Raw genomic sequence first — 14,586 nt, 5'->3', positions numbered from 1 at the left:
CAGACAGCTAGCATCAGACAGCTAGCATCAGACAGCCAGCCAGCCAGCCAGCCAGCCAGCCAGCCAGCCAGCCAGCCAGCCAGCCAGCCAGCCAGCTAGCTAGCTAGCTAGCATCAGCCTTGCTGAAGACAGGGGGTCAGATCATGTTACAGTGGTGCGGTGGTTCTCCTCCCCTCTCCCCTCTGTCCTCTCCCCTCTGTCCTCTCCCCTCTGTCCTCTCCCCTCTGTCCTCTCCCCTCTGTCCTCTCCCCTCTGTCCTCTCCCCTCTGTCCTCTCCGTGTAATGACAGCGGGGTTAACATCTCAACATGGGAGGGAGTGAGGGAGAGCGGGAGAGAGTCTGAATGCTCAGTGAGCAAAGGGTCACTGTGTTGCAGTTAACCACTCTGGAGAAGGGAGAAGAACATCGGGCAAGACAGGAGGGGCAGGGCTTAGGGAAGACAGAGCGTGTGGCCAGTCAGAGGTCAAAGGTGAACCCTCCACGTGACCGCTCACAGAGACAGCTCTCTGACAGATTGGCCCCTCTATCCCACCGTCCATCTATTTTCTCTCTCTCCACGATTGGCTCCTCTCTCCCCCTCTCACAGGGTTATGCATCTCTTCAGCTTGATCTACCCTACTCCTCCCCCTCTCTCCCCTCTACCTCTCGCTCCCTCTGCCCCCTCCCCCAGGGTTATGCATCTCTTCAGCTTGATCTACCCTACTCCTCCCCCTCTCTCCTCTCTTCCCTGAAGATTGCTCCACTGTCCACTGTGACCTTTAACCTGGTGATCTGAGTGCAATTACAGTGAGGAGAGAAAGAAGAGAGAGAGAAAGAAAGAGGGAGGGAAGAAATAGAAGAGAGTAGGTAGAAGAACAGAGGGATGATGAGAGCTGCAGGTTTCAAAACAAGATAAACACTTCGAGCCAAATGGAAAGGAGGGACAAACACCAATAGATTAATATAAACCAAAAGCTTGGTTTCAGACTCCATGTGTTCAGACTACTGCCTCCTCTCTCATCTGGCCTCCTCTCTTCCCTTCCTCTCCTCCTCTCCCCCCTCTCTTCCCTCCCTCTCCTCTTCCCCCTATCCTCTGGCCTCCTCTCTTCCCCCTCTCCTCTGGCCTCCTCTCCTCTCCCCCCTTCTGGCCTCCTCTGGCCTCCTCTCTCCCCCCTCTAATCTGGCCTCCTCTCCCCCCCTCTAATCTGGCCTCCTCTATTCCCTTCCACTCCTCCTCTAACCCCCTCTCCTCTGGCCTCCTCTCTTCCCTTTCTCTCCTCCTCTCCCCCTCTCCTCTGGCCTCCTCTCTTCCCTTTCTCTCCTCCTCTCCCCCTCTCCTCTGGCCTCTCTTCCCTTCCACTCCTCCTCTAACCCCCTCTCCTCTGGCCTCCTCTCTTCCCTTCCTCTCCTCCTCTCCCCCTCTCCTCTGGCCTCCTCTCTTCCCTCCCTCTCCTCTTCCCGCCCTATCCTCTGGCCTCATCTCCTCCCCCCTCTCCTCTGGCCCCTCTCCCCCCCCTCTCCTCACCCTCTCTCCTCTGGCCTCCTCTCCTCACCCTCCTCTCCTCTGGCCTCCTCTCCTCTGGCCTCCTCTCGTCCCCCCTCTCCTCTGGCCTCCGCTCCTCCCCCCTCTCCTCTGGCCTCCTCTCCTCCCCCCTCTCCTCTGGCCTCCTCTCCTCCCCCCCTCTCTCCTCTACCTCCGAATGAAGAGAGACAAGATGGAGAGAAAGGGGGAAATGGATGGAGGAGGGAAGATGGAGAAAGAGCCACAAGAGAAAAAAAGGGTTGAGGGGAGGGAGGGGTTGCTAAAGGGGGAGGGGCGGAGTGGACAATCTGTGACAAGGGCGATGAACTCTGAACTGTGATGTCACAGCTCTCAGAGACAAAGGCACAGGGACCAAGGACACCAAGCCCTGAGAACCCTCCTCTTCCTCTCCTCAGTCTATCCCCTGAGAACCCTCCTCTTCCTCTCCTCAGTCTATCCCCTGAGAACCCTCCTCTTCCTCTCCTCAGTCTATCCCCTGAGAACCCTCCTCTTCCTCTCCTCAGTCTATCCCCTGAGAACCCTCCTCTTCCTCTCCTCAGTCTATCCTCTGTGAACCCTCCTCTTCCTCTCCTCAGTCTATCCCCTGAGAACCCTCCTCTTCCTCTCCTCAGTCTATCCTCTGTGAACCCTCCTCTTCCTCTCCTCAGTCTATCCCCTGAGAACCCTCCTCCCATCTCTATTCCCTGTGTATAGATTACATGAGGAGTCATTGATCAGAATACTCAGCCATTGACCATTGAAACTCCACACAATTTATAAAATGCATAACAGACAAAAGTGTTGAATTATAGGATATAATCTATGCAGCACAATAAAAGCATACTGATCTGAACAATAAGTAATACACTAGCAAGCGTTTGTATGTGATGTAGCTATGCATCTATATGTCCATGTGTACTGGACTGTCATCTTCAGCAGGAAGATCATCCATTCGGGATAAATTGCACTAAATGACCTCCCTGAGCTTCTCCTATCAGGGCTTTCTATTAGATTAGAGGGAGAGGGTAGCATTTCAGCTAAACCAATCATGAGTCCTTAATGACATCAGAGGTGATGGCAGGTTGACCTCTAACCCTCTCTGGCCGGCTGATGCAGAAAGGACCCCAGTCTGATTTGACAGTCCTCTATCCTTCATCAACTGACACCTACAGATGCAGAGAGGGAGAGGAACCTGGTCTAATGTGACAGACTAGGAGAGGAGCCTGGTCTAATGTGACAGGCTAGGAGAGGGAGAGTAACCTGGTCTAATGTGACAGACTAGGAGAGGAACCTGGTCTAATGTGACAGGCTAGGAGAGGAACCTGGTCTAATGTGACAGGCTAGGAGAGGAACCTGGTCTAATGTGACAGGCTAGGAGAGGAACCTGGTCTAATGTGACAGGCTAGGAGAGGGAGAGGAACCTGGTCTAATGTGACAGGCTTGGAGAGGAACCTGGTCTAATGTGACAGGCTAGGAGAGGAACCTGGTCTAATGTGACAGGCTAGGAGAGGAACCTGGTCTAATGTGACAGGCTAGGAGAGGGAGAGGAACCTGGTCTAATGTGACAGGCTAGGAGAGGAACCTGGTCTAATGTGACAGGCTAGGAGAGGAACCTGGTCTAATGTGACAGGCTAGGAGAGGAACCTGGTCTAATGTGACAGGCTAGGAGAGGAACCTGGTCTAATGTGACAGGCTAGGAGAGGGAGAGGAACCTGGTCTAATGTGACAGGCTAGGAGAAGAACCTGGTCTAATATGACAGGCTTGGAGAGGGAGAGGAACCTGGTCTAATGTGACAGGCTTGGAGAGGAACCTGGTCTAATGTGACAGGCTAGGAGAGGAACCTGGTCTAATGTGACAGGCTTGGAGAGGGAGAGGAACCTGGTCTAATGTGACAGGCTTGGAGAGGGAGAGGAACCTGGTCTAATGTGACAGGCTTGGAGAGGGAGAGGAACCTGGTCTAATGTGACAGGCTAGGAGAGGAACCTGGTCTAATGTGACAGGCTAGGAGAGGAACCTGGTCTAATGTGACAGGCTAGGAGAGGGAGAGGAACCTGGTCTAATGTGACAGGCTTGGAGAGGAACCTGGTCTAATGTGACAGGCTAGGAGAGGAACCTGGTCTAATGTGACAGGCTAGGAGAGGAACCTGGTCTAATGTGACAGGCTAGGAGAGGGAGAGGAACCTGGTCTAATGTGACAGGCTAGGAGAGGAACCTGGTCTAATGTGACAGGCTAGGAGAGGAACCTGGTCTAATGTGACAGGCTAGGAGAGGAACCTGGTCTAATGTGACAGGCTAGGAGAGGAACCTGGTCTAATGTGACAGGCTAGGAGAGGGAGAGGAACCTGGTCTAATGTGACAGGCTAGGAGAAGAACCTGGTCTAATATGACAGGCTTGGAGAGGGAGAGGAACCTGGTCTAATGTGACAGGCTTGGAGAGGAACCTGGTCTAATGTGACAGGCTAGGAGAGGAACCTGGTCTAATGTGACAGGCTTGGAGAGGGAGAGGAACCTGGTCTAATGTGACAGGCTTGGAGAGGGAGAGGAACCTGGTCTAATGTGACAGGCTTGGAGAGGGAGAGGAACCTGGTCTAATGTGACAGGCTAGGAGAGGAACCTGGTCTAATGTGACAGGCTAGGAGAGGAACCTGGTCTAATGTGACAGGCTAGGAGAGGAACCTGGTCTAATGTGACAGGCTAGGAGAGGAACCTGGTCTAATGTGACCGGCTAGGAGAGGAACCTGGTCTAATGTGACCGGCTAGGAGAGGAACCTGGTCTAATGTGACAGGCTAGGAGAGGAACCTGGTCTAATGTGACAGGCTAGGAGAGGAACCTGGTCTAATGTGACAGGCTAGGAGAGGGAGAGGAACCTGGTCTAATGTGACAGGCTAGGAGAAGAACCTGGTCTAATGTGACAGACTAGGAGAGGGAGAGGAACCTGGTCTAATGTGACAGGCTAGGAGAGGAACCTGGTCTAATGTGACAGGCTAGGAGAGGAACCTGGTCTAATGTGACAGGCTAGGAGAGGAACCTGGTCTAATGTGACAGGCTAGGAGAGGGAGAGGAACCTGGTCTAATGTGACAGGCTAGGAGAGGAACCTGGTCTAATGTGACAGGCTAGGAGAGGAACCTGGTCTAATGTGACAGGCTAGGAGAGGAACCTGGTCTAATGTGACAGGCTTGGAGAGGGAGAGGAACCTGGTCTAATGTGACAGGCTTGGAGAGGGAGAGGAACCTGGTCTAATGTGACAGGCTTGGAGAGGGAGAGGAACCTGGTCTAATGTGACAGGCTAGGAGAGGAACCTGGTCTAATGTGACAGGCTAGGAGAGGAACCTGGTCTAATGTGACAGGCTAGGAGAGGAACCTGGTCTAATGTGACAGGCTAGGAGAGGAACCTGGTCTAATGTGACAGGCTAGGAGAGGAACCTGGTCTAATGTGACAGGCTAGGAGAGGGAGAGGAACCTGGTCTAATGTGACAGGCTAGGAGAAGAACCTGGTCTAATATGACAGGCTTGGAGAGGGAGAGGAACCTGGTCTAATGTGACAGGCTTGGAGAGGAACCTGGTCTAATGTGACAGGCTAGGAGAGGAACCTGGTCTAATGTGACAGGCTTGGAGAGGGAGAGGAACCTGGTCTAATGTGACAGGCTTGGAGAGGGAGAGGAACCTGGTCTAATGTGACAGGCTTGGAGAGGGAGAGGAACCTGGTCTAATGTGACAGGCTAGGAGAGGAACCTGGTCTAATGTGACAGGCTAGGAGAGGAACCTGGTCTAATGTGACAGGCTAGGAGAGGAACCTGGTCTAATGTGACAGGCTAGGAGAGGAACCTGGTCTAATGTGACCGGCTAGGAGAGGAACCTGGTCTAATGTGACCGGCTAGGAGAGGAACCTGGTCTAATGTGACAGGCTAGGAGAGGAACCTGGTCTAATGTGACAGGCTAGGAGAGGAACCTGGTCTAATGTGACAGGCTAGGAGAGGGAGAGGAACCTGGTCTAATGTGACAGGCTAGGAGAAGAACCTGGTCTAATGTGACAGACTAGGAGAGGGAGAGGAACCTGGTCTAATGTGACAGGCTAGGAGAGGAACCTGGTCTAATGTGACAGGCTAGGAGAGGAACCTGGTCTAATGTGACAGGCTAGGAGAGGAACCTGGTCTAATGTGACAGGCTAGGAGAGGAACCTGGTCTAATGTGACAGGCTAGGAGAGGGAGAGGAACCTGGTCTAATGTGACAGGCTAGGAGAGGAACCTGGTCTAATGTGACAGGCTAGGAGAGGGAGAGGAACCTGGTCTAATGTGACAGGCTTGGAGAGGAACCTGGTCTAATGTGACAGGCTAGGAGAGGGAGAGGAACCTGGTCTAATGTGACAGGCTAGGAGAGGGAGAGGAACCTGGTCTAATGTGACAGGCTAGGAGAGGGAGAGGAACCTGGTCTAATGTGACAGGCTTGGAGAGGGAGAGGAACCTGGTCTAATGTGACAGGCTAGGAGAGGGAGAGGAACCTGGTCTAATGTGACAGGCTAGGAGAGGAACCTGGTCTAATGTGACAGGCTAGGAGAAGAACCTGGTCTAATGTGACAGGCTAGGAGAGGGAGAGGAACCTGGTCTAAAGTGACAGGCTAGGAGAGGGAGAGGAACCTGGTCTAATGTGACAGGCTAGGAGAGGAACCTGGTCTAATGTGACAGGCTAGGAGAGGGAGAGGAACCTGGTCTAATGTGACAGACTAGGAGAGGGAGAGGAACCTGGTCTAATGTGACAGGCTAGGAGAGGGAGAGGAACCTGGTCTAATGTGACAGGCTAGGAGAGGGAGAGGAACCTGGTCTAATGTGACAGGCTAGGAGAGGGAGAGGAACCTGGTCTAATGTGACAGGCTAGGAGAGGGAGAGGAACCTGGTCTAATGTGACAGGCTAGGAGAGGGAGAGGAACCTGGTCTAATGTGACAGGCTAGGAGAGGGAGAGGAACCTGGTCTAATGTGACAGGCTAGGAGAGGAACCTGGTCTAATGTGACAGGCTAGGAGAGGAACCTGGTCTAATGTGACAGGCTAGGAGAGGGAGAGGAACCTGGTCTAATGTGACAGACTAGGAGAGGGAGAGGAACCTGGTCTAATGTGACAGGCTAGGAGAGGGAGAAGAACCTGGTCTAATGTGACAGGCTAGGAGAGGAACCTGGTCTAATGTGACAGGCTAGGAGAGGAACCTGGTCTAATGTGACAGGCTAGGAGAGGAACCTGGTCTAATGTGACAGGCTAGGAGAGGGAGAGGAACCTGGTCTAATGTGACAGTCTAGGAGATGAACCTGGTCTAATGTGACAGGTTAGGAGAGGGAGAGGAACCTGGTCTAATGTGACAAGCTAGGAGAGGAACCTGGTCTAATGTGACAGACTAGGAGAGGGAGAGGAATCTGGTCTAATGTGACAGGCTAGGAGAAGAACCTGGTCTAATGTGACAGGCTTGGAGAGGAACCTGGTCTAATGTGACAGGCTAGGAGAGGGAGAGGAACCTGGTCTAATGTGACAGACTAGGAGAGGGAGAGGAACCTGGTCTAATGTGACAGACTAGGAGAGGGAGAGGAACCTGGTCTAATGTGACAGACTAGGAGAGGGAGAGGAACCTGGTCTAATGTGACAGGTTAGGAGAGGGAGAGGAACCTGGTCTAATGTGACAGGTTAGGAGAGGGAGAGGAACCTGGTCTAATGTGACAGGCTTGGAGAGGAATCTGGTCTAATGTGACATGCTAGGAGAGGAACCTGGTCTAATGTGACAGGCTAGGAGAGGGAGAGGAACCTGGTCTAATGTGACAGACTAGGAGAGGGAGAGGAACCTGGTCTAATGTGACAGACTAGGAGAGGGAGAGGAACCTGGTCTAATGTGACAGGCTAGGAGAGGGAGAGGAACCTGGTCTAATGTGACAGGCTAGGAGAGGGAGAGGAACCTGGTCTAATGTGACAGGCTAGGAGAGGGAGAGGAACCTGGTCTAATTTGACAGGCTAGGAGAGGAAGAGGAACCTGGTCTAATGTGACAGGCTAGGGGAGGGAGAGGAACCTGGTCTAATGTGACAGGCTAGGAGAGGGAGAGGAATCTGGTCTAATGTGACAGGCTAGGAGAGGGAGAGGAACCTGGTCTAATGTGACAGGCTGGTCACCCCCGGCAAACATGCTTTACTGGATTTTGTCGGGAACTGGAACAAGATGTCGTGCACATCCATCCAGAGCATCCCAAACATGCTCACATGTCCGGTGATTATGCAGGAACATTTTCAGCTTCCAGGAATTGTGTCCAGATCCTTGAGACATGGGGCCTTGTATTATCATGCTGGAACATGAGGTGATGGCGGCGGATGAATGGCACGACAATGGGCCTCAGGATCTCGTCACAGTATCTTTGTGCATTCTAATTTCCCCCCCAAAATTACAAAATATCCCTTTTTTCAGGACCCTGTCTTTCAAAGATAATTTGTTTAAAAAAAATCCAAATAACTTCACAGATCTTCATTGTAAAGGGTTTAAACACCGTTTCCCATGCTCGTTCAATGAACCATAAACAATTAATGAGCATGCACTTGTGGAACGGTCGTTAAGACACTAACAGCTTACAGACGGTAGGAAAATAAGGTCACAGGTATGAAAACTTAGGACACTAAAGAGGCCTTTCTACTGACTCTGAAAAACACTAAAAAAAAGATGCCCAGGGTCCCTGCTCATCTGCGTGATCGTGCCTTAGGCATGCTGCAAGGAGGCATGAGGACTGCAGATGTGGCCAGGGCAATAAATTGAAACGTGAGACGCCTAAGACAGCGCTACAGGGAGACAGGACGGACAGCTGATCGTTCTCGCAGTGGCAGACCACATGAAACAACACCTGCACAGGATCGTTACACCCGAACATCACACCTGCGGGACAGGTACAGGATGGCAACAACAACAGCCGAGTTACACCAGGAACACACAACCCCTCCATCAGTGCCCAGTCTGTACACAATAAGCTGAGAGAGGCTGGACTGAGGGCTTGTAGGCCCTGTTGTAAGGCAATGGATTAATGGTCATTGTAGTTAATTAGCACATTTTTGCGCTGAACTAGGTTGAATATTTGTTTAATAAACTACAACTCCCTTCAGCCCAGTGTCCCACATGGAGTTGATTTCTCTCTAGAGAAACAGCACGTTCGGCTCACACAAAAAAAACAGAACTAAATGGAATTCATGTAATTGAACTAAGATTAGTACATTTAATAAAAACAAATGTTGGTTAATCACTCAGCACTAGAAGTGTGTAAGAGCTACAGTATGCCAACTAAATGTAGATACATGTAGAGGTACAGAACAACACAATCACAGTGTTGAAATGAGAGGAATGGTGGAAGGAGGATGGTGGGATTCCCTGGTGTAGAGACTCAATTTATTTATGCATTTTTTTGTATTTTCGCCTCTTTCTCCCCAATTTCATGGTATCCAATTGGTAGTTAGAGTCTTGTCTTATCGCTACAACGCCCGTACGGACTTGGGAGAGGCCAAGGTCGAGACCCATGCGTCCTCCGAATCACAACCCAACCAAGCCACACTGCTTCTTGACACAACTACACATCCAACTCGGATAATGTCAATGTTTAAGTGTTTAAAGTGTGTTATATTATATTGTATTATAAACTGTATGTTAATGTTTAAGGACAAATGGGGACTAAAAGAGATCCTAATAAAATCAAATCAAATCAACCCGGATGCGTGCACTGAGCCCGGCCAACCACAGGAGTCGCTAGTGAGCGATGGGACAAGAACATCCCTGCCGGCCAAACCCTCCCCTAACCCGGACGATGCTGGTCCAATTGTGCGCCGCCCCATCGACCTCCCGGTCGCGGCCGGCTGTGACAGAGGCCTGGACTCGAACCCAGAATCTGTAGTGCCACTGTGTTGCAGTTCCTTAGACCACTGCGCCACTCGGTAGGGACTCCATAATTGAGCACATGACAGATGGATGGACAGAACAGAGAGGATGGGTGGTGTGATAGAGGAGTGGAGGAAGGATGGATGGTCAGAGGACATCAGTGACCACACTAGGGATTTCCCAGAAGCCACTAGGCTGTGTGACAGTGTGGGGAGGATCCCTGGGGGGGGGGGGGGGGTACTTGGATCCCTGGGGGGGTATTTGGATCCCGGGGGGGGGGGGGGGGGGCTCCGGGTAGAGAAAATTCAGTTGGTGCTGCAGTAACTGAAAAAAGGTTGGGAATCACAGCACTAGAGAGTATGAGAACGGCCGTAGAGTCACAAGTAGGTCTTATTTGGAACACCAGCGTTCAACTAATTAAAATACTACCGAAGAACAACGTGGTGGTGATAAAGAGAACACGCATCAGCTGAGAGTTAATCTGATGTGGACAGCAGGGAGGGAGGAGGAGGGAGTTGGTTCAGTTTGAAGGGGCATGCTGAGGAGTGTGGGAATGAGAGGAGGAGAAATAAACGTGTGAGGCTTTACGGATTAGAGATGAAAGAGGAGGAGACGTGGAGAGTAGTGGGGAGACACAGCGAGACATGGGGAAGCACAGGGGAGAGGGGGGCGGGGCGCAGAGGAGGTGCGAGGAGAGGCGCGGGAGGCTTTGCAGTCAGAGTCGAAGCTGATGGCATTTACCTCTCTCTTTCACACACACACACACTGCCCTTCTCTCTGCTTTCTCTTTTCCTCGTCAGATGTGAAGGAGAAACGAGCTCCACAGCTGCCCTCAGAGGAGATGACGGAGAGAGATGAGAAGGGGGAGAGAGAAGGGAGAGGAGAATAAAAGGGAGAGGAGAAGGGAGGAGAGAGGAGAAGGGAGGAGAGAGGAGAAGGGAGGAGAGGGGAGAAGGGAGGAGAGGGGAGAGAGGAGGAGAGAGGAGAAGGGAGGAGAGAGGAGAAGGGAGGAGAGAGGAGAAGGGAGGAGAGAGGAGAGGGGAGGGAGAGAGGAGAGGGGAGGAGAGGGGGAGAAGGGAGGAGAGGGGAGAAGGGAGGAGAGGGGAGAGAGGAGGAGAGAGGAGAGAGGAGAAGGGAGAAGGGAGGAGAGGGGAGAAGAGAGGAGAAGAAAAGGGATGAAAGAGGAGAGAAGAGGAGTGGATGTGACACTCAAATGCCCCAGACAGACGTCTCAAAAGACGAGACAGACAGGCGGGGGGGGGGGGACCAGACAGACAGGCGGGGGGGACCAGACAGACAGCCGGGGGGACCAGACAGACAGCCGGGGGGGGGACCAGACAGACAGCCGGGGGGACCAGACAGACAGCCGGGGGCGACCAGACAGACAGCCGGGGGGGGGGACCAGACAGACAGCCGGGGGGACCAGACAGACAGCCGGGGGGACCAGACAGACAGCCGGGGCGACCAGACAGACAGCCGGGGGGGGACCAGACAGACAGCCGGGGGGGGGACCAGACAGACAGCCGGGGGGGGACCAGACAGACAGCCGGGGGGGGACCAGACAGACAGCCGGGGGGACCAGACAGACAGACAGGGGGACCAGACAGACAGACAGTGGGGGACCAGACAGACAGACAGGGGGACCAGACAGACAGACAGGGGGGACCAGACAGACAGCCGGGGGACCAGACAGACAGCCGGGGGAACCAGACAGACAGCCGGGGGAACCAGACAGACAGCCGGGGGAACCAGACAGACAGCCGGGGCGACCAGACAGACAGCCGGGGCGACCAGACAGACAGCCAGGGGGACCAGACAGACAGCCAGGGGGGACCAGACAGACAGCCAGGGGGACCAGACAGACAGCCGGGGAACCAGACAGACAGCCAGGGGCGACCAGACAGACAGCCAGGGGGACCAGACAGACAGCCAGGGGGACCAGACAGACAGCCAGGGGGACCAGACAGACAGCCAGGGGGACCAGACAGACAGCCAGGGGGACCAGACAGACAGCCAGGGGGACCAGACAGACAGATAGGGGGACCAGACAGACAGCCAGGGGGACCAGACAGACAGCCAGGGGGACCAGACAGACAGCCAGGGGGACCAGACAGACAGCCAGGGGGACCAGACAGACAGCCAGGGGGACCAGACAGACAGCCAGGGGGACCAGACAGACAGCCAGGGGGACCAGACAGACAGCCAGGGGGACCAGACAGACAGCCAGGGGGACCAGACAGACAGCCAGGGGGACCAGACAGACAGCCAAATATTTCACCCGTTTACATTCCCAACCAGTTGGAACAAACAGACACCATATAGACACCCCCATATTTACATCCTACCCATCCATATAGACACCCCCATATTTACATCCTACCTATTCATTCATATAGACACCCCCATATTTACATCCTACCTACCTACCCATCCATATAGACACCCCCATATTTACATCCTACCTATCCATTCATATAGACACACCCATATTTACATCCTACCTATCCATTAATCTCAAAGGACCCTAATATGAATCTCATTTCTCTACATCCTTCATTCCCTACAACGGTTTCTCAAATCTAGTCCTGGATTAACGAAGCATCTCTAACACCGCAACATCTTGCCACACAACTCAACACACCCAGCCACACCACACAACACACCCAGCCACACCACACAACACACCCAGCCACACAACACAACACACCCAGCCACACAACACAACACACCCAGCCACACAACACAACACACCCAGCCACACAACACAACACACCCAGCCACACAACACAACACACCCAGCCACACAACACAACACACCCAGCCACACAACACAACACACCCAGCCACACAACACAACACACCCTGCCACACAACACACCCAGCCACACAACACACCCAGCCACACAACACACCCAACACACACCCTGCACAGCTGACGTCTTACATTTATTTTGACATGTTTCTCTGATTGGTTGGGAAGTAAAACCATAGCAACAATCAATATCACTGTGTGCTTTGATCCCCTCATCTATAACCTACATTTTCTCTCCTCCTCCATGCAAAGCTTCCATCCTGAGCAGTGAGTCCCCATTACGGAATAAGGCTATTAGAAAACCAGTGTATTGTAGCGGCATGTAGCATGCTGGTAGTGTGTGTGTGTGTGTGTGTGTGTGTGTGTGTGTGTGTGTGTGTGTGTGTGTGTACACAGTATGCACCTAAGCATGGCTGGCAGCTTGGTTGGTAGTGGAGGAGATGAAAGGTATGGCATGGAGAGAGAGAGGAAGGGGAAGAGAGGGGAGAGGAAGGGAAGGGGAGGATGAGGGGAGAGGAAGGGAGAGGAAGGGGAAGAGAGGGGAGAGGAAGGGAAGGGGAGGATGAGGGGAGAGGAAGGGGAGGAGAGAGGAAGGGGAAGAGAGGGGAGAGGAAGGGAGAGGAAGGGGAAGAGAGGGGGAGATGAAGGGAAGGGGAGGATGAGGGGAGAGGAAGGGGAGGAGAGAGGAAGGGGAAGAGAGGGGAGAGGAAGGGAAGGGGAGGATGAGGGGGAGAGGAAGGGGAGGAGAGAGGAAGGGGAAGAGAGGGGAGAGGAAGGGAGAGGAAGGGGAAGAGAGGGGAGAGGAAGGGAGAGGAAGGGGAAGAGAGGGGAGAGGAAGGGAAGGGGAGGATGAGGGGAGAGGAAGGGGAGGAGAGAGGAAGGGTAGGAGAGAGGAAGGGGAGGAGAGAGGAAGGAGAGGGGAGGAGAGAGGAAGGGTTAGGGGTACGCAGGGAGAGAGAACATCCCTGTACACACACACACACACACACACACACCAGGGATCATCAACTAGATTCAGCTGTGGGCCGTCCCAGCAACCAGATCACCGCGAGGCCCCAGCAACCAGATCACAGCGAGGCCCCAGCAACCAGATCACCGCGAGGCCCCAGCAACCAGATCACCGCGATGCCCCAGCAACCAGATCACCGCGAGGCCCCAGCAACCAGATCACAGCGAGGCCCCAGCAACCAGATCACCGCGAGGCCCCAGCAACCAGATCACCACGAGGCCCCAGCAACCAGATCACCACGAGGCCCCAGCAACCAGATCACCGCGATGCCCCAGCAACCAGATCACCGCGATGCCCCAGCAATCAGATCACCGCGAGGCCCAAGCAATCAGACCTCAAAACAAAACGTTTTTTTTTTTAAAGTAATTTCTGTAAGTTGAGTCTCAGAGCCATGTTGTTCCACACACAGCTGGGTGTTAACGCTGCACAAAGGGCGCTAATCAGTAAGCGAGGATAGCGTTGTAAGCAATCACTGCATGGCTCGACGTTATTAAAAACAAAAATACGCTCTCAGGCCGGGCCGAGCTGGCGGGTTGGCTTACTGCAGACCAGTCAATACCCCCAGACATGCTTGACAATTTATCATTTTTCAGCTCTCATTTTTCACATATTGACAAAGTGTTTGTCCATTTCTTAAGGCGGTATTACATCTGTTAGCCGGATTACTAAAACAGAGACGGGCTTGCAAGCTATTGTCGATCCTCTCCTCTCCTCACTTAAAATAAAACATTTAGTCAGTTTCACAACAGTTAACAGCCTTGATGCTGTTTCAATATCAAGCCAAATCCCAGATCTTTAAAGCTAAAACAACGCACTACTTATTTACAGAACAAACTGAGTACATATTGAGAAACAGGGCAAGCTGGTAGAGTTCGTGACACTGTGAAACAATATCCACACTATCTATTTATTGGGAATGGCTTCATTACAGCACACACACACACACACACACACACACACACACACACACACACACACACACACACACACACACACACACACACACACACACACACACACACAGGAGGTAAAACATGGTTCAGTTTCACACTGAAAAATCACATCCACACACAACCGCAAGAATCTAAGTCATGAATAGGAAAACTCTGATGACATTTCAACAGTTACCATGAATGGTGCCAGGAAAGCATTTCAGATGTCCATATGCAAAGTAGACCAGAGAGAGACACATTTACCAGACAGTGGAAAGAGGGGATCCTCCTGCTATTGTCTGGTTCTGTACTGTCTGGTTCTGTACTGTCTGGTTCTGCTACTGTCTGGTTCTGTACTGTCTGGTTCTGTACTGTCTGGTTCTGCTACTGTCTGGTTCTGTACTGTCTGGTTCTGTACTGTCTGGTTCTGTACAGTCTGGTTCTGCTACTG

At 52.7% G+C, this 14,586-nt stretch overlaps 1 protein-coding gene across 1 annotated transcript in view; it reads left to right on the top strand.

Moving 5' to 3' along the window:
* Window positions 1–1,893, top strand: part of LOC135517083 (uncharacterized) — a 39,920-nt gene extending 38,027 nt beyond the window's left edge. Inside the window, exon 5 of the mRNA XM_064941105.1 lies at window positions 1,850–1,893. Within this exon, the coding sequence (XP_064797177.1) occupies window positions 1,850–1,893 (44 nt within the window). The remainder of the gene's footprint in view (window positions 1–1,849) is intronic.
* Window positions 1,894–14,586: the final 12,693 nt, after the last annotated feature.

The sequence above is a fragment of the Oncorhynchus masou genome, chromosome 28 (genome assembly GCF_036934945.1).
Source record: "Oncorhynchus masou masou isolate Uvic2021 chromosome 28, UVic_Omas_1.1, whole genome shotgun sequence".
Taxonomy (NCBI): Eukaryota; Metazoa; Chordata; class Actinopteri; order Salmoniformes; family Salmonidae; genus Oncorhynchus; species Oncorhynchus masou.
Note: the sequence above shows the minus strand (reverse complement) of the source record. Positions and strands in the feature narration are given on the sequence as shown.